Below are 21,544 nucleotides of genomic sequence, written 5' to 3'. Positions count from 1 at the left end.
TTAGTGAAATCAAACTGCAACGTTTTAAAAAGAACAGAGATGTTTGTATTGTGGCCAAAGATATGAAATATTTTGAACAATCATACATGACGCAAAGACATATAATAGACAATTCCCGGTTTAACAACAAGCAACATAGAGTAGAATAAATATGTGCCCATTGCGTAATAAAGGGGAATGATACTTCTCTAGACAAAGCCAAGAACCATCTATGGCCATCAGTGGATCGTCTTTTTTCAAATCTGTATGATTGTGCGATGGCTCGTTTTTCCTTTGTAGTCACCAAGTAGATGTCACTGTCCCATCACTATCAAAAAGAGGCTTAACCAAATGAATTGATATAAGACCCAGTCTGAAATGATTAAGTTAATGAGAGAAAGGTATTTAGACTGACTTTGCTCCTTTTAATGACACTATCTAGTCCTGATCATGTCATATTATATTGTGTTTCTTTTCCAGAAGCCACCCACCCCTCCTGAGCTTGTGTTGGCCTGGAGTAGCTGACTTGTTCCTGTATCTGTCTCCTCCTCTCTGCTGTGTCTTTGTAAAGTCCTCTGTTTTCGGGCAGAGGGCTGCACTGCCGAAGCCACAGATAAGGCCTTCAGATAAGGAGGGGGGGCAGATAACCATCCTGCCTCACCGTCGCTCTGCAGCATCAGCTATCTGAACCCTTATCGGACCACACAGGCCTCCCTCCTTCAATCTCCATCCTCCTATTCAACTGTGGGGCACCTTTTTATTTTCTGCCTCCTCCCTCACTGACCCTCTTATTCTTTCTCACCCCATGTCTCTCTCTTCCATCATGCAATCACCAGAATGCCAGTGTAGATCCATATCGACGTATCGGAGGGGCAACATGGCCGAAGGGGGAAATGAGGCTAATTAAATTGATAGTGGAAATAAATGTTCTCCTCTGTGGTGCGTTTAGCTGTCAGGCCGGATTGCCATGTGCTGTTGATTGGACATGTCCGTGTGTATATGTGTGTATCAGTCAGCTGTGTGGAGAATCACAACGATAAGGGAACAGATTTAGTATGGATTGCTGAGCAGAGTGAAAGCCATCTGAAATGAACAACAATGTATCTGACCTTGAGGGAAGTAGGAAATACACTTACTGATGTAGTTGTGGCTGTTACTGCGGTGACCATATGTGTGTACAGTATATATATATATATATATATGAAACAGGAAAAAGCTCAATGGTGGAAGATATTGATCTAAAACTAGAAGAAGAATGGAGTGTTTCTCTATACACAAAAATGGCAGTATGTAGCAGTGGAACCTGAACTTACCTCTATGTCGGTTGGTGGTTTTGTCAAACATTAGCATGGCATCCTCTACCTGAAACAAGACAAAATAATTGTTCAACTTGTGTGCACAGAGCCAAACAGAAACATTGCATCTTTAGGAGCGGCACAAGCTGTACTGCAGTGTCTCGACACCACTGTTTATGTCACGCTCAACCAACCTGAAGACCGCCATTCCCAATGTTACCATTGTTGCCAATGTTGCCTCTGCATCAGGAACAGCAAATGTGTTGTCCCTATCTCCACTTAACATCAATTCAGACATCATGACACAATTCCATCAGATCAATGATAAAAACCTAGAGGACATTATTCAACTTCTGAAATCCTCCTCCTGCTGCCTTGATATTATTCCAACAGGATTTTTCAAAGATGTTTTGCCTTGCATGGCCTCAGATCTACTTCATATAGTAAACAAATCTCTTCACTCAGGTATTTTTCCACAGGCCCTGAAAACTGCAGTCATTAAACCGCTCTTAAAAAAGAATAATCTAGATGCTTCAGTAATGAACAATTACAGGCCCATATCAAACCTGCCATTTCTAGGTAAAATCATTGAAAAAGTTGTTTTTCAACAGTTGAGTAATTTCTTGCATTTAAATGACTGTTTTGATGTGTTCCAGTCAGGCTTTCGTCCAAACCACAGCACTGAGACTGCTCTTGTAAAGGTCTTTAATGACATCCACTTAAACACAGACAGTGGCAGAACTTCAGTGTTAGTATTATTAGATCTCAGTGCTGCGTTTGACACTGTTGACCACAGCATATTACTAGACCGACTGGAGAACTGGGTGGGACTTTCGGAAACAGTTCTGAATTGGTTTGAATCCTACTTAAAGGACAGAAACAACTTTGTTTCTATAGGTAAATACACATCTGAGTTGACAAATATGACATGTGGGGTTCCTCAAGGCTCCATCTTGGGGCCTCTTCTCTTTAACATCTACATGCTACCACTGGCTCAGATAATGAAGAACAACAAAATAAGTTACCATAGCTATGCAGATGACACACAAATTTACGTAACAATTTCACCAGGAGACTATGCTCCAATTCAAACACTGAGTAAGTGCATTGAACAAATCAATGACTGGATGTGTCAGAACTTTCTCCAATTAAACAAAGATAAAACTGAGGTAATGGTTTTTGGAGCCAAGGCAGAATGTATAAAAGTTAGCGCTGAGCTTCAGTGTGCAATGTTCAAAACAACAGATAAAGCAAGAAATCTAGGTGTAGTCATGGACTCTGACCTGAGTTTCAACAGTCACATTAAAACTGTTACTAAATCAGCCTACTATCACCTAAAGAATATATCTAGGATTAAAAGACTAATGTCACAGCAGGATTTGGAAAAACTTGTCCATGCTTTTATCTTCAGTAGACTCGACTACTGCAATGGTGTCTTCACAGGTCTCACTAAAAAATCTATTAGAAAGCTGCAGCTGATTCAGAACGCTGCTGCTCGAGTCCTCACTAACACTAAGAAAGTGGATCACATCACTCCAGTTCTGAAGTCTTTACACTGGCTTCCTGTGTGTCAAAGAATAGATTTCAAAATACTGCTGCTGGTTTATAAAGCACTGAATGGTTTAGGCCCAAAATACATTTCTGACCTCCTGCTAAATGATGAACCATCCAGATCTCTCAGGTCTTCAGGGACTGGTCAGCTTTCTGTCCCCAGAGTCAGAACTAAACATGGAGAAGCAGCGTTCAGTTATTATGCTCCAAATATCTGGAACAAACTCCCAGAAACCTGCAGGTCCGCTGCAACTCTGACTACTTTTAAATCCAGGCTGAAGACTTTTCTTTTTGTCGCTGCTTTTAATTGAACTATTCATATCTTAGACTGCACTGTAACTTTTATCCATGTACTTTTGCTTTTAATGTTTATTTTATTAGCTTTTCTTTTTAATGACTGATTTTAAATGCCATTTTCTTAATCTCTTTCATTTTTTGTAAAGCACTTTCAATTGCCTTGTGTTGAAAAGTGCTATATAAATAAACTTGCCTTGCCTTGCCTTGCCTTACCAAATCTGCCATGGACAATGTAGTGATTGATTGCAGTGTATGATTCATATCTGTAAACAACTGCAATGAAAAGAGTCTGTCCTGAACTTGCCAAAGATTTCATGAAAATAATCTCCCTGTCAAACCTGGCAGCTTTGACATGCAGCCACAGCTGGAGTTTCAGATGTGTGACAGAAACTGAAAAAAAGGAACTCCATTCCACTGAATTACACAATCTCATTTTCTATTCCGATTAGACACTGTACTTGAGAAATAAGTGACAGATTGAAGTGGGCACAGAATCAAAACTGCCCACTTATTATTTTTATTTATTTCACTGTATCACCGTTTTCAGGTTCAAATTTGTATTTTGTGTCTCTACTGGGACATGTCTCCATGCTTTAATGTTCAAAAAGCTCTTTATTTTTCTCATACTGCCTGTGCTGCAGCACCTCTTTTCACCCTCTGTCTGAAACCAGAGCCCAGTCTGCTCTGATTGGTTAGCTGGCCGGCTCTGTTGTGATTGGTTAACAATTTAGAGATGTCCCACCTTTTAAAAAATCACATACAATTTGTTGGAGCGCTAGTCAATAGAAGCCTGAGTGGTACACAGTGATCTCACTATATGTAAGTAAACAAATAACTACCTTGTAGGGTACCAGGGGGGGGATGTGTGGGAGAGAGACTCCCTCTGGAGGGAACTTTGGGTCTTAGCCTTTGCAGATTATTTACATTCACAAAAATGAAGTTTTCCATGTAGGGAAAACCCCTAAAAGCATAATAGGGCCTTATGTTTATGTAATACAACATGTGTTAATTCCAATATGCAAGTCCAAATAGTGTCTCGAAGAGACATAAATGAATGTATGAAAGGTAAAACAACTATATTTGGTGAGCAATAGTTTGTGATAATCGTGTTGTGCTTCTGAAAGCATGACAGCGCTGCTCTGTGCCGGTTGTAGCCTAGGAAATGTTTCCTGTGACTGATGCCAAATCTTCCTCTGCAGAACAAAATAGCTTTATTACTCAAAGTGGTGGAAGTGTGATGAGAGACGTGAGGCCACAGATGATGTGCTGTTGCAGCTCTCAGACGGAGGAGAGTCAATTAAAACGAAGACACGGAGCGACACCGGGTGAGGGATGACTTGTTGACAGGAGAGAGACTTGCTTTCCTCCTTCCCTCAGCGTGTGTTATTTGAAAGATGTTTTATCTCTTTTATAATCAAACTGCTCAAATTTCATGGATGGCCTGTCTCAGGAAGGAGAGGCCGAAAGTGTTTTTGCACCTTTGTTGTTTCATATAGGCTATATACACATGGACTACAACATATTACTCTATTACTTAGGTTTGAAATAAAATAAAACAAGGAAAGAGAAAGGAATTGGTTGCTTTGGCTCACCGACCTGTCCGTATAATTAATCAACATGAATCACATAAGTTTGATTGTATAACACTTTGAATAAGTATTGCTTTATGCAATATACAGTGGGGCAAAAAAGTATTTAGTCAGCCACCAATTGTGCAAGTTATCCCACTTAAAAAGATGAGAGGCCTGTAATTTTCATCCTAGGTATACCTGAGAGACAAAATGAGAAAAAAAAAAATCCAGAAAATCACATTGTCTGATTTTTAAAGAATGTATTTGCAAAATGATGGTGGAAAATAAGTATTTGGTCAATAACAAAAGTTCATCTCAATACTTTGTTATATACCCTTTGTTGGCAATGACAGAGGTCAAACGTTTTCTGTAAGTCTTCACAAGGTTTTCACACACTGTTGCTGGTATTTTTGGCCCATTCCTCCATGCAGATCTCCTCTAGAGCAGTGATGTTTTGGGGCTGTCGCTGGGCAACACAGACTTTCAACTCCCTCCAAAGATTTTCTATGGGGTTGAGATCTGGAGACTGGCTAGGCCACTCCAGGACCTTGAAATGCTTCTTACGAAGCCACTCCTTCGTTGCCCGGGCGGTGTGTTTGGGATCATTGTCATGCTGAAAGACCCAGCCACGTTTCATCTTCAATGCCCTTGCTGATGGAAAGAGGTTGTCACTCAAAATCTCACGATACATGGCCCCATTAATTATTTCCTTTACACGGATCAGTCGTCCTGGTCCCTTTGCAGAAAAACAGCCCAAAGCATGATGTTTCCACCCCCATGTTTCACAGTAGGTATGGTGTTCTTTTGGATGCAACTCGGCATTCTTTCTCCTCCAAACAGTTTTTACCAAAAAGTTCGATTTTGGTTTCATCTGACCATATGACATTCTCCCAATCCTCTTCTGGATCATCTAAATGCTCTCTAGCAAACTTCAGACGGGCCTGGACATGTACTGGCTTAAGCAGGGGGACACGTCTGGCACTGCAGGATTTGAGTCCCTGGCGGCGTAGTGTGTTACTGATGGTAGCCTTTGTTACTTTGGTCTCAGCTCTCTGCAGGTCATTGACTAGGTCCCCCCGTGTGGTTCTGGGATTTTTGCTCACCGTTCTTGTGATCATTTTTGACCCCACGGGGTGAGATCTTGCGTGGAGCCCCAGATTGAGGGAGATTATCAGTGGTCTTGTATGTCTTCCATTTTCTAATAATTGCTCCCACAGTTGATTTCTTCACACCAAGCTGCTTACCTATTGCAGATTCAGTCTTCCCAGCCTGGTGCAGGTCTACAATTTTGTTTCTGGTGTCCTTTGACAGCTCTTTGGTCTTGGCCATAGTGGAGTTTGGAGTGTGACTGTTTGAGGTTGTGGACAGGTGTCTTTTATACTGATAACGAGTTCAAACAGGTGCCATTAATACAGTTAACGAGTGGAGGACAGAGGAGGCTCTTAAAGAGGAAGTTACAGGTCTGTGAGAGCCAGAAATCTTGTTTGTTTGTAGGTGACCAAATACTTATTTTACCGAGGAATTTACCAATTAATTCATTAAAAGTCCTACAATGTGATTTCCTGGATTCTTTCCCCCCATTCTGTCTCTCATAGTTGAAGTGTACCTAGGATGAAAATTACAGGCCTCTCTCATCTTTTTAAGTGGGAGAACTTGCACAATTGGTGGCTGACTAAATACTTTTTTGCCCCACTGACACACACTGACTTCTGTACACATCACAATTTAAACATGTTAAAAAAGATCAAGAGACTACCTACTCAGTTAAAACTGTGAAATGTTGAATTCATTAGATTTTTGGTTAGTTTGGTGTTTTGGTTTAAGAGCGTTGAAAGTTCAAAACCTGTAAGCATTATAGCAAGTTATGGCAAAACATGCTCCATAAGCACCGTAACGACTGGTTGTTTCCCGTGAACGTTGTGCCTTTAAAAGTTGCGGCCACAAGGATATTATAGGATGTCTTTATTGCTCTTCCTTTTGTAAAGGATGGTCCATTGTATCCTATGCTAAAGAAGATAACATGGGAGCATGGAAGCTCCTTTACTATAATCTAGACTGAGAATATGAACAGCTCTTATCATGGCTGCCACTTCGGTATTTCCGGGTCACTTCACTTCCTTAGGAATCTTCCTAAGCAAACCACAACCCTTGGAAAAAGCAGCCTGATTTATTTTGGTAACCTTGTGTTAGCTGCCACTAGCAGGGGTTATTAGCCAATATCGGTAAATATGAAATGAAGAGATAAGAGCACAGCCGATAAGGAGAAGCTGACTGAGCCTTTGAGAAACCGCCTATCTAAACTTCCCATGCCTCCGCTTACTGCCTTACCCCAATCCTCTGAAGTGCTGCACACAAACCTTTTTTTAAATGCCACCTTTATTTCAACCAAGACGGCTACTGTGATAAGAGTTCTTTTTTCAAAAGGTCCTGGGTATCACCTACTGAAAAAAAAATAGTCCAAAGCTGTTCAGTCGCCACCTGATGGGTTGGTTGTCAAACCATTAATCAACACACTCCATAAAACCCATTATATTTGATTTGGGCATTAATATTTGTGTTGTTAGATGCTGATCAAACAAAGTACATCTTACAAAAAGTGTTACACGTTAAAGGGATGCATACTACATTGCCTTAAAACAGCCCCTGGGAGAATTTAACTAATGTTAAAAGCTATTCAAATCAAATCAAGTTTTATTTATATAGCACATTTATAAACTATTTTTGGTCGAGCCAAAGTGCTGTACATACACTTTACAGCAAATACAACAGCACAGATTGTTCAGAATATCAGTATGAGAAAAACGACACCCTCTATCCTTAGACCCTCACATCGTACAAGGAAAAACTTCCATGACACTGACATGACAGTGAAGATTAAGCGAAAACAGCCTGCTATACCACACTTTCAACCACAATGTGGATCTAAACTTACCACGAAGCTCTAAATGTAAAAAGCATGCTCATCTCTTTTGTAGTTGCACTTTGTATTGCAATAGTTGCACAGCAATTTATCTTATCTTGTAGTTGAATGAGGTGATAATACATCAAACCAACACACTGGAACAGTCACAAGAGATACAGTAAAAATATGTTAACAAGATACTTTTGGAGCAAAAAGAGAATGAAAAGTATATTAAGTATTCAAATATTAAGAACATATTATTATATCCTATATGTGTATAGACTTACCTGTTGAAACATGCAGCAATAATGATATGTCTAAAATGATCCACTACTGGATGAACTTGGGAGTGGATGATCAAAGTGTAGACATCCTGTTTCCTTTCAACAGTCATCAGTAAACCATGACCACAAACATTGTTTTTATCAAGTATGGTGAACGTTACCATACCTTCATCATGGAGGTGTCAGATCAAATATTTTATCATGATCATTTTGGTCATTTTGAAAGATATTGACAACCAATTCTTTAGTTCTGGTATCAAAACTTTTCGTTTTGATTTAGACAGGTGACAGTGGGTACTTTGCACATTGCGAAGTGTCTTTGTTACTGCTTACACCACTTAATTGGTCTATTTATTTATACTGTCGGTATTTTTGCTATGTCGTTTATGAATAGGGTTGGGTACCGAAATCCTTCCAACATTTCGATTCCATCGGTATCGTTTAGAAATGTTAGTTTCGGTTCTGCTTATCGATTCCTAAGGAAATGCATCTTGCCGCTTTCTGTTAGACGGGCCGGGACTTGTAGCACAGTGGCAGGGTTGGGAAGCAAAACTCGGTTCCAAGGAGGACTGCAGCTGTCTCCGAAGTAAAAGCAGCCTCCCTGTCTGTGTCCTCGCGCTGTCATCACATCCCGGACCCCCATACTCGGAGGAGAAAAGGGATGTCAGTATTGTTTATGAAGCAGGGTAAAGAAAGTAAATTATTGAAATTAAAATACTATGTATTTACTTTTACAAACAGTGAGCAGCTGGGCAGGACATGTGTTGGACAGACAGACTGTGTGTTTGGACTCTGTCTAACAGGCAGGTTGCAGTGTAACATCAGAGGAGACTGGGCCAATTGTCCATTCTCAAACTGCACCACTTAGAACGAACTAAACAATGCAGAGATTATTTTTATATAATTGTATTCAATAACCGCAACAGAATTAAACAGTATGAAATTATTTGTAAAAATAAGAATACAGATTTGACTTAATGTTTTCCTAAATATATTTTTCTCCCAGTGAAATTGGCATAGGACTTATTTGTGAATGCATTTTTTATTGACAGGGCAAATAGAAAAGAGGCAATTTCCCACCATTGCAAACACTAAACATTGATTATATTCCCAGATATACTGTATTGGATTCTGGCTGTTACTTTCAAGTGGTGCAGTGATGAAGTATTGTTGTAGGCCAGCCCAGAAGTGGGCATCACAATGGCTCCCTTGACAAAAATCTATGGGATTTTTTCATTGGAATTTGGAATATCGCAAAAAATAAGATCTTTGGCAATCACCAGTAGTACAAATCTAACATTGGGCTATGATTGAACTACGGCACGGTGGCATAACTTAACGTTATCATCGCTAAGCTAATGTTTGGTGCGATGACGTTTAGTGGTCATCTGTTAGCTACCGCCGCTCAAATAAATGTTGAGTTTGAAAAGAGAAGTTGTTACATTTAGGACTGTTCTTCCTGCATGCCTCTTCATGCCTGTAACCGAGTGTAATCACTGTTCAGTTTCCATGGAGGTCTGGTAGCACCTGACTCTCCCTGTGCAAAACAGGCTATTCTCCAGGGAAGCAAGTTCTATCCCAGCTGTCAGTCACCATTATGGCTGTGATGAAGAGCGCAACAGCAGGTGCAGAGAAGAGCTCTTGCCGCTCCACATCACTGCTCACACACATCAGAAACCGGAATCAGCCTCAAGGGAATCCTGGCTCTTTACAGGAATTAAATGCCAAGTGTAGATAATGTAATATAGAACATGAAACTGAATAATTTAACTAGTTTTAAGTCTATAATTTTCTAAAGAGGAGATATCTTTGATATCCATCTTATCTGTCCAGTGCTTTTCTGGAGCCAGTCTTTCTGTACAAGACATAACTTCCTATGACTTGTTGATAGAATATGTATTGCCTTATTTATAGCTCTTTGTGTTCAGGCTATACCTTCAGTGTCTGATATCAGTATCCTTCTCCTGCAGCCTCTTCGTGTTTTCAATTAATGCTCAAAAACTATTTTCAGAGAAAATGTGAAAATATCAGTATTTCAACAAACACATAATGTGTTATGTTGGCAGTACGTCTTCAAACATAGGCCAAAAGTGTGTGGTGAGTGATCTTATGGGTCTGGTTAACTGCGTGTCAGGTGCTAGAATATACTACTAACAACATGGCTTTTTTCAATGACATGAACTATAGGCTAATGTTTACTTTGTCTCTCACTGATCATAGTTTGGCAGTAAGCCAGCTCCTTTCAAACGCAGATTGACATTTGTGTCTACCTTTTTGCCAAAAAAAACTATTAACAGTAGATATATAACACATGTAAAGGTTTTTTTTTTAGGTACAAAAAAGTTGGGTTTTGAAGGCAGTTGGATCCAAATGCAAAACAGAAAGAGGCATTCAGCAGCGTTTGTATGCGTTTTAATGCCATTGAACACAACTTTGATCAGAAAACAGCAAAGGTAAGACGTATTTGCCGTTTTGGCTACGTAAAGTGAAGTTGTGTGTTGTCTTTCCTTGCATTCACTTTCCTTGCCTTCCTTGCCTGTCGCAGCTATGGGGCTAACCCAAGCCCCCAGGAAATGCGCCGGACTCTGTGCCCAAAATTCGTAGTGTCCAAACGGCAGTACTACCATTTCCGTATCAGTCCGTGACGTCACTGGGCCCAGAAAGACTTTTTCCCATTGACTAACATGGGGAAAGAGACATCTGTAAATCAGCGGATACTTTTTTTTAAACTAAATAAACCACCCAGTATGAACTATTTGATAGCCCTTATTAGAATCATTCGGTCCTTAAAGTTGTAAAATGTACTAAAAGCCGAATCTAGATTTATTTTCTCTCTCCATTCATTCTAGTGAGCCGAGAGTGGGAGCTCGGGGGGCGGGGCTTAAAGCCCCTGTCACACTGTCCCGAAATTGACACCCGATGGACACACGATAAAGGAAATGTTCAAATTCGGCTGTGATCGTAGCAACATCGGGCCATTCGTGAGGGCAACTAAGCCATCGTATGACCGCCGGTGGAGATTCTCAGGCTCCGGCAGCAACTTCGTGAGCGGCAACTTCGTAAGGCACTCGTGAGGGCATCTTGTCAAATCGTGTCATCTTCGTGTTATCATCGGTGCATTCGCCCTCACTCTGATCGGGGCGAATGCCCGATGGCACCGATGATAACAAGATGCCCTCACGATGGCCTTACGAAGGGCAAAATTGACACACGAATTCAACACGAAAATGAACCTTCGCAAGGTCCTTCGGCAATTTTTTGGCATGCCAAAGATTTTGCCACCGCTCACGAAGTTGCTGCCGGAGCCTGAGAAACTCCACCAGCGATCATACGATGGCTTAAGATGCCCTCACGAATGGCCCGATGTTGCTACGATCAGAGCCGAATTTGAACATTTCCTTTATCGTGTGTCCATCGGGTTGTTTTATTGCACAACAAAATCATGTAAACATATTATGTAAATAACCCAATTTGTGTTCTGTGAAACTAAAAAGGATATAATATATTATTTTGAAGGACAGTTGACAGGAAGTTGTTGTTGTTATGGAAACAACATTACGGAGAAAACGTAATATTTTCTACATATAAAGTAAAGAACAAAGTCTGAAGATATCAGTACAGTATCATAGTACTGTAACATAATTGTTTTTGGTACTTTCATTGCAGTTGTATGTCTTAAATGTAATGTAAATGTTGCCTTTGTGTGTGGTTCGGGGCCATCTTCGTGCGAAATTCACAATTCCATATTCGTGTGTCCATCGGGTGTCAATTTCAGGACAGTGTGACAGGGGCTTAAGGGGCAACTCAACTGCGCATGCTCTATGAGCGCACATGCGGGTACTTCTGCTCTGACAGCCAGGCATGACGGGTAATCTGTGACGTTTCACTCTCTCAAAAGTTGGGCCATTTTGCCTTTAATGCGCCAATGAGCAGCTCTCATAGGCAGTGGCGGCCGGCCCATAGGGGCGCTAGGGGCGCCGCCCCACATCTTCCGACATTCAAAACAAAATATTAAAAAAAATATTTAAAAAACAAAATATTTAAAATGTGTATATATTTTATATTTTTATTTTTAATGAACAAGGTAAATATCATACAATTGGTATCAGTAAAATGTATAATCTACAATAAAATCTCGTTTAAAATTGTGTTACGATGTCTAAAGTTACTGATAAGTCACATGTTTCCTGCCTGGCCTTGCCCGTGGCATTAGTTTATCATTACCGGTCGCAGCCCCCGAGACAAACAGCAGCAACCAGCACGTTGCAAAAGTCTCAATAGTAAACTGTGCCGCCGAAACATAATTTCAGCCAATCAGCGCCGTCAAATATTTTGGTCACAAGGGCGCTCACGTTGGCGCCCACATTGCTTACGTGACGTGAGTTGTTTTTAGACTCGTGAGTGACCAAGGTGACGCAAGTATTTAGAATGGTGTGCAGGTGAGTCGCCGGACCTCGGTCCGCACCCAATTCCGTGCAAGAGCTACTCTCCATCCTTTCCAAAGGAGAAGTTTGGGAGATAAATTGATACTTAAAGACCTTGGACCGGACCAACCCGATTTGTATCACAGCAAGCTCGTGAAAAAGACAAAACGTATCAACGAGGCTAGCTGGATGCAAACAGGTAAATGCTATCTTTGTTTCCCATGCTTGCTCTTCAAAACAGCCGGGGACAGATACGATCTGTTCAGAAACTAGACAAAAGTTAAACAAGTGCAAACCACAGACTGTCTGTGTCATGGAGAATACAGTCGCTGGTTTATTTATGTCTGTATAGGCCGTTGTTGTGAGTGTGGACGGTCGGAACATATATAACGTTAGCTTAGCCAAGCTCCATTCAGAAAACAAGCATTCTAAAAGGTTTTTCGCCTGCCGTCTGTCTGCAGACTTGTCAAAGCATTAATTCATGGTTTTTACTAACCGGTATCAGTATGTTGTTACGTCGGCAATAATTTAGAAACGTGTATTACAATTTAATCACGGTGGTAAAATATGTTCATTTTGTTGTAGTTGTAGCTCCCGAGCCAGCGCGTCTTGTTTGAATGATGCGAGTAAACACAGCTGGCAGCCGCGGTGGAAACTCGAGCGACTAGAGCGATGCGATAGGAGCGTTTAGAGCGAAGCGAATATTCGCATCGCGTCCGGTCTGAACGCAGCATTAAAGCGAGCTCCGCGCTGCACTGGAAACGCGCCATTACATCACCATAAGTCCTAATTTAAGGGGTCATTTCTCCGCTAACAATTTTTTGTACTCACTATATCAAAAGCCCCACCAAAAATATTTTCCACCAGCCGCCACTGCTCATAGGAAAGAACGAGACCCCGCCTCCCACGCTGTATCCAGTTCTTATTATACATCCATGGGCTTAACAGGTTAAAGCTTGCACAGAAAAAAGCAAAGGCTGAAACAAGACAACAGGAAGCCTACAAATACCAACACCAGGATCATGACAGTTTGATTTGTGTTTTGTAAGTGGCAGGATGCATATTATTGTGGTCTCCTATTTCAAAGTCAGATAATTTGTACAGTGTCTTGCTACAAGTTCTCAGATAGAAAAGTACACAAACATGTGAGGACAGGAAAGAAAACATATTTGATCAGGCAACCAATGGTGTCATTTTATAGCTAGATATGATATACAAATAATGCATTGGTGGATAAACTTGTACTTACTTTTGATGGTATTAAACATAGATTTTGGTCAGCAGCAGTTACTGTAGAATGTGTATAACATAAATGTCATGCAAAAACAATTGTTTGCGCGATTAACTATTTTAGTTTGGTTACATTTAAAGGGATTCTAATGGACATCTGCTGTTATATTTATCAAATTCCCAATGGATACATAATCAATTTACACCACCTTCACAGGTATAGGTCAGTGGTGAGACCACAAGACCTTTTTCAGAAGATTATACCAACTGAATATCAGTAACTCATGCTTAACAAAGAGCCTATTAATATGAATTTGAGAATTAGGCTTAAGGGACAGAGCAAGAAACAGAAGGACAGAAATAGAGATGGAAAGTCTGTAAAGAAGAGGAGGAGAGGGAGAAGGGGCTCAGGTGTTCCTCACAAACACCCATTATACAGCAGAGATGACAAAACAGCCAGGGACAGCTGATTCTCAAAATTAACCTCTGTCTCTCTATGTGAGGCTGTATGAATAATACAAAGTCAAACCCATGAGATGCATAGGATATGTATTAATAATGATTACTTTCTCAGCTTGAATAAACTCTCTGATCTGATATGCATGAGAAAAATAACTTTAGAGATAAACACTGACAGGCATAAGGTAAACCCAGGAAAAACCTGCCAATGCTGAAGATTCTGTCTACCTGTATACCTACCGCCCATAAAACCAGGGGTAGCATTCGGTCTGTACAGATTAAAGACCACCAGTTTTGGGGAATCGACAGGCATGTAATTTGGGGAGTCGCCAGAGTAGACCAAGATATCATGGCTTTAGCAAAGTTTCAGAAGATTTGAAGTTTACCATGTTTTTTTCAAATGCATTATTAGTGTGAATGCTGTGCCATGTATATTCAACCAATACTTTGGCTCTCAATAACTTCAGCCTACTTTCAGCTACAGAAACCATTCAAATATCAAACTATTCAGCCTTTTCAGCACAAGATGGGAAACTATATCAAAATATTTTATACTTTTTGAAATATTCAGCTTTTTAAACTATTTTTAAAAAAAAATACTAAATAATTAAACAAAATGCCTCTTGAGGGCATGAAGTGACAACAACTTTCAACATGTCTCCATTAAGGCCTATTGTAAATACAGCCTGCTCTTTCTTCACAGCAGCAGCCGCACACCTTTAGTTAATCTGCCTAAAAGGCCACATTATTGACCTGAAAGTACACAAAAAGCACACTTGAGATGCTCGTCAGGATCCTGAGATGCTTCACACGTTCTTCAACAAAACGTTCAAATGTAAGAGGTTTATCTCTCGTTCAGACCAATGGAAAGGCTCTCCTCTCACTGATTACTGCACATCACCATGGAAACCTTTGATCACTGGGCTCATAAAGGTGTTATGATTATTTGTTATGATTAGGTGCTCAGCACAGAAACAAACACGGACAAACAGACTGGAGTTTAAAGACTGTCTCAGCCTATTCTTTTCTGTCTGACGCAGACTTCATACTGACTTCAACATGTTCCACATATTTTATACATTATTGGTGACCATTTGGTTTTAGTCAAAGTTTGCAGTCAAAATATTCTGCTGCTTTCCAAAGCAAAGTAAAAACTTTATTTTCTCTTCTTAATACACATTAATTCACTACTACTTACATTTATTTTGAGCTGTAACAATTTGATTCAAATCATTTCACTTTTCTGCATTTCTCCGCTAAATTCAGCAACACACTTACTTGGTCTCTGTAGCTAAAAGCAGCTACCATCCAGATAATAACATATTCAGCTTTTTCTGCATTTACAGCTAAATTCAGCCACAAATGTTCAGTTTACTGCATTCACACGCATTTTCAGCAGGAAATACATTTTCTAGTTTCAAATTTGTAACAACTAAAATTAAGTTCAGGCTCATTTTATCAATTGACAACCCAATCATTTTCCCAGAGGTTTTATGGTTTGGAAAAAAACCAAAAAGGTGCCAGAACCCCCCAAAAAATGAAAAAATTACTGCAAGGAACAGAACCTGTTCATTTTAATCTTAGTGTCAGTTGAAGCTGGGACCTTTTGCAAACCAGCATTTTTTTTTGCTATCAGTAATGAGTCCTAAAACAACGTAGCATTTTATTACTTCCGGTTCCCTCATCTCAAAGTCAAGGTTTTATTTCACACGTTTGTGGTTAGATGTCTGAAATAAGATCTGGGGTTAAAACAAGCTTAACAGGTTTTCCTATTTTGTTCTACAACATGAAATGCATCAGTAAATATCCACTGGTGAATGTCCGAAGCTTTTATGTGTCATAGAAAGGGTGACTGCTAACAAGTGACTAAACAAACAACTAAACGTCATCACGCCGACCCAAGTCCGCCTGAAGATTTGCAGCATGCAAGCATGAAGTAGAGTTTTTAGCCTAACGATAGCTTTTACTTCAGGTGATTGCAAGTGGCGTTTAGATCTGGAAATTATCATGCTAGCCAAAATGTGGAAAGTTTCAAAAACATGTGTTGTCACAGATCTTATTTTCTGAATATTCCAAAATCCAATGGAAAGATTTTCGTCTAGGGAGCCCTTGTGAAGCTAACCTCCGGATCGACCTGTAAAAATCTGTCATCACTGCAGCACTCTATCGTCTATATTTGTGGCGGCAACACTACAATGCATTATTACAGCAGAGCATCACCATTCCCTTCCATCCAGCAACACTCTCACTTCCACCACTCTCCTCTTGCATTGCCCCATCTAGCCATTCCATCGCTGTGATGCCCCCTTTCCTCCCCCCAACCCCCAACATAATTTCATCTCATTCTCCAGCATCCTATCTACCCGCCTCTTTCTCTCGCTGACAGTCCTGTATAGCGTCATGTGCTCCCCTCTCTGGACTGAGCCAGATAAGCAGGTAATTCATCATTGCAGTGAAGGGTACACACATGTACTCACACCCACACACACCGGGCGGCTCTTATCAGTGCTTCACAAGGATTGCCGGGTCTCTGTCTGAAAGTGACCCGCAGCCTCCGAGCGCCAAATTACCATGACAACATTCAAATTATCCCCAGCGAATGACAAGAGACAAATTAATATATTTCCCATCATCCCTGCGTGCCCACAGCCCTCAATTTGTGCTTCTATTATTTGGAGGGGAGAAAGAATGGTTTAACCAAAGCCAGGGTGTGTAGGGAAGGCCTTTATAAATGCAAATTACCCCCGGCTGCCTTTCTCTGCTGAGAACAATGTGAAAAAATAGCAGGTTGGCCTGTTAAAAGTGATACCACTTCCACTTCATTTCTCCCTTTCTGCCTCCTCTTTTTTATTTACAATGCACAGAAACCCCGGGAACAGCAAATTCAATTCAAGCAGCACAATAAAACACAATCACGCCCAAATGTGGCATATTTCAGCTGACAGACTCATAAAAGTGCCGCTGGCGTAATTGAGTCAAGAATGAAGAGGAAATTATGATGAAGATGGCGATGATGATTATGGCTAGGAAGCGCTGTCAAGAGGAGTGATTGTGTAGGAGAAAGAGAGGGAACTGTTATTCCTCCGCTTGCCTTTCAGAGGAACATAAAGCCTCAGCAGACACAAGATGTTCAACGATTTAAAATTACAATTTAGAGCTGTTTTACAGAAAACTGAGATATCAATCCTGCATCTGCAAGCCTGTGAGGAGGTAGCGTCATGAAGCAGAAAAACAATTAAAATGGCTCAGCGTAGTTCTCTCAGTCGCACACAGCTTTGATACACTGGAGGATACTTAAATTGGATTTTTGATGCTGATAATGCACACTACAGGCATACAGCAGCATGAGACCATAAAGACAATTCAAAACACGGCAAGGTTCTATTTTGGTGGGTGAGTGGATAAGTGGAGCTGTGAACTTTAGTTGCACAGCAGGAAACAACAAAGGCTGATCTGCAGGGGGCTGATAAACTGTAGGCACTCTGTCAGTCACACAGCACACACATTCAGTGTATTAACGTCACACATGTACCTGACAGGCTGATATTAACTGAGCACATAGCCTGGCAGCTGGGATGGAGAGGGTCAAACAAATGTATGTGCAAAAATGAACTTCAAGAAACTGGTGCATGGTTCGGCAATTGGCCTTTGCTCCATTCGAAAGGGAACAAGTGCAGTTGTGCCATTACACCGAGGTAGTGATGATGGTTACAGATGTCCAGTGGTCTCCAGACAATACATGTAGCTTTTGCCACTCCCCCCGCTTTCTATGCATTTTCACTGCCAGAAAGAAACGCCGGTATGACAGGAGCGACAAAGGGTCAAACTTGGTAATGTGATGAATTTGTTTTGAAATGTTAGATATTTCTCAGTGTTATCCTTGACACCCTTTATCATGGTTGATAAATACTGTATATTGAAGCATACACACACATTTTTTCAAGGGACACCTGCTCGGCTCCATACAATTGTACAGGGACTGCGACTGACAGTGTGTTTCATCAAACAAAATGCCCAATGTTTCTATAATAAATGTATTTCTATAGCGCTTTTCTTGAACCCAAAGACGCTTTACATTTGGGAGGGAGGGTAGACAAACAAAACAAAAAACAAAAAAAAACAGAAAAGCAGTCAGGAGGAAGTTGGTTGAGAGGGGGGGGGGGCTTATGGATACAGAGTTGAAGAGGTGGGTTTTGAGGCGGGACTGGAACAGGGTGAGGGACTCAGACTCACGGAGGTATTGAGGGAGTTCCAGAGCTTCGGGGCTGCCACAGAGAAGGCTCTATCCCCGAAGCTCCGGAGTTTGGCCTTGGGGATGGAAAGCAAACCGGCTGAGGTGGATCTGAGGGACCGGGGTGGTTGGTAGAGGATGAGGAGGTCCGTGAGGTAGGGGGGGGCCAGATGGTGGAGGGCTTTGTGTGTGAGGACCAGGAGTTTGTAATGGATGCGGTGTTAAACGGGGAGCCAGTGGAGTTCTTTGAGGACCGGGGTGATGTGATGCCATGATTTGGTGTGGTGAGGAGTCTGGCAGCTGCGTTCTGAACACGCTGGAGTCTATTGAGGGATGTAGTGCTGATGCCGTAGAGGAGTGAGTTGCAATAGTCAAGTCGGGAGGAGATGAAGGTGTGAATGAGTCGCTCAGCTGCAGGGCGGGTGAGAGAGGGACGGAGTTTGGCAATATTGCGGAGGTGGCAAAATTAGGTTTTTACAACTTGACGGATGTGGGGCTCGAGGGAGAGGGTGGGGTCAAATATAACGCCAAGGTTGCGTGCCTGGGTGGAGGGGGAAACAGGGGTGCCATCAATGGTGACTGTCAGGTTGGGGTTTTTTCTGAGGGTGGATTTGGAGCCGATGAGGAGGAGTTCAGTTTTATTGCTGTTGAGTTTGAGGAAGTTGTGTTGCATCCAGGATTTTATTGCAGTCAGACAGGATTCGATGTGGGTGAGGGGGGGGGGGTTGTGGGGGGATTTAGTGCCGAGGTAAATCTGTGTGTCGTCAGCGTAACAGTGAAAGTCCAGGTTGTATTGGCGGAGAATCAGACCAAGGGGGAGGATGTAGATGATGAAGAGGAGGGGGCCGAGTACTGAACCTTGGGGAACACCTTGGGTGACTGAAGCTGTGGCAGAGGAGTGGTTGTTGAGGGAGATGAAGTGGGATCTGTCGGAGAGGTAGGACTGGAGCCACCTGAGTGCAGTACCTTCGATACCGATGTCCTGGAGTCGGGGAAGCAGGATGGTGTGGCTCACGGTATCGAAAGCTGCACTCAGGTCAAGGAGGATGTTGAGGGAACCAGTGTCAGCAGAGGTGAGGAGGTCATTGAGGACTTTGACGAGTGCCGTTTCTGTGCTGTGGTGGGGACGAAAACCAGACTGAAGGGGTTCAAAAAGCTGGTTGGTTTGGAGATGGCGGTGGAGTTGTTTGGAGATGATGCGTTCTATTGTTGACTATTGTCTATGACCACTCATATCAGAGCCCCCTTGCCTTTTATTATATTTTTGGGCTGCTTTATATTTGTTTGACAGAGGATTTTCTCTCTCTGTAACACTTTGTATGAAGGAGCTTCGCCGCTTAATCTTAGTGTTGGAGCAACATTTTTCGTCTGCCACTGATGTGCAGTGCTTTTTCTCAAGGTGGCCGCATGTTACAGTATACACTCCGACCTCATTGGAAACAATGGACCAAAGATGATGGCGCTCAGAAAAGACACAAGCATTGAGATCACTTAGTGCCCTTCTCTAATCTAATCTCTGTTAAACTTCACCTATTGGACAAAACTGAATTCAGGGTAGCAAACCAGCTGCTTTCCAGCCAACCAGAAACCCCCCCTTTTCCTGTCAGCCATGTTTATTAATCACATCCATTAACAAAGCAGACAGCTGCCTGTGAAATGTTAGCGGGACACTCTCCCGGATCGCTGGAACACTGCCAAAAGTCATTCGATGTGAGCCACTTCTCAGCTGGGGTGGATTTACAATCAAGTTATCAGGTTGAGTACAGACGTGTTCCCAAAGACAAAAGGCTGATGTAAATACACGTGGATATACAGCTGCTCGGACACATTGCTAAGAATACATGTTATACTTGTACAAGTCATTGTAATAGTACTCCTGCCTTCCTTAATAGAGGGAACAATGTTTATTCACACAACTAGAAGAGGACGACAAATTAAACCACGGGTAATTTTACACGTCAAAAACACAGGACGTTTTTCCAGAAAAGACATTCAAAATCTAGAGTAAGTAGATTTGATCAAACAGAAACAGGTTTATTACCAGGTAGGTTTACACGTACGAGAAATGTGACTTGGTGTCGTGGTGCATAAAAACAAGAATTAAAAACAGAGGTAGAACTAGAACTAGAAAAATATAAAAAATATAGTCAAATATAACAGTATTTACATTGCAATGGAATGGAATAAGAAGGAATAAAAATCGGCAGAAATACAAAATAATGTTGTACATTGTGTGCATTAATGTAATTATAGAGTCTACGTTGTGGCTGAGGTAAAGTGTCAGTGGGGGGTCCCGGGCCTTGTTTAAGAGGCCGGTAGCGGAGGGGAAGAAACTGTTCTGGTGGCGAGAGGTTCTGGTCCTGATGGAGCGCAGCCTCCTGCCAGAGGGGAGGGGGGTGAACAGTTTGTGTCCAGGGTGGGAGGGGTCGGACACTATCTTCCCTGCCCGCCTCAGGGTCCTGGAGGCATGAATATATTTGATATAATCAAACTGAAAGTGAGCACAAACAAACTACAGTAAGTGCAGCAGGTGAAATATAAAGTATATGTTATCCGGTAAACAGTGTTGACCCTTTATTATTCTTCCAAATAGGAAATTCGGCTGTCGAGAGAAGAAAAATTGGACAATAATGAATACATTCAGGATGCATCCTCTGATAAACGTATACGTTAACAGCTGATGTGAATAGAAATTGGTCGAAATTGGTCGTTTCAGCCAATCAACTGTCAATGAATTAATTACAGTGGAGGAGGCTGTCAGCTACAGTGAGGTGGCATGCCTTTGCCTGTACTGTTATACAGTATTAACCCCGTCAAGGCTAAAAACTGGCTTTTAAAAGAGATCCAAGACCTGGAGAAGGTTTTTCTTTTTTTGTTTATTAGTGTGAAAAAAGGAAGGAGATGTAAGACAATCTGTGGCCGATGTGCTATCAGACTGCTGGCGCTGCCTCAACATCATAAAGAGAGACAAAAAAAAACCAAAGAAGAGGTAAAGGGATCAATTTAGAAGTAGATTGGTGCTGGAATGAGTACTAAAACCAGGAAATAAGTTAGCATTTTTATCACTTCCTGTTCCCTCGTCAAAGTTTTTTTGAATATGTTTTGGTTTGATACCTTAAATAAGTTCTGTGCTTCAGAGATTTTCAAATATTGTTATACGAGATAAAACAGGTCAGTAAGCTTCCATGTGTTTTTAAAAAAACGGTTGCTAACAAGTGACTAAATTAGACTACTTACTTAATATCATTACGCCAGACACAAATCTGCCTTTAGCTAAGCGGTGGTGCAGTGATGAAGTCAAAAATACGTCATCACTGCACC

The 21,544-nt window shown here is 41.4% G+C and overlaps 1 protein-coding gene across 1 annotated transcript in view; it reads right to left on the bottom strand.

The window, feature by feature from the left end:
- The window catches only part of LOC117539744 (RNA-binding protein Musashi homolog 2-like), a 220,597-nt gene that overhangs the window by 94,369 nt on the left and 104,684 nt on the right, over positions 1-21,544 (bottom strand). Inside the window, 1 exon segment of the mRNA XM_034206024.1 lies at positions 1,293-1,341. Within this exon segment, the coding sequence (XP_034061915.1) occupies positions 1,293-1,341 (49 nt within the window).

Source organism: Gymnodraco acuticeps, unplaced genomic scaffold (assembly GCF_902827175.1).
Source record: "Gymnodraco acuticeps unplaced genomic scaffold, fGymAcu1.1, whole genome shotgun sequence".
Lineage (NCBI taxonomy): Eukaryota > Metazoa > Chordata > Actinopteri > Perciformes > Bathydraconidae > Gymnodraco > Gymnodraco acuticeps.
Note: the sequence above shows the minus strand (reverse complement) of the source record. Positions and strands in the feature narration are given on the sequence as shown.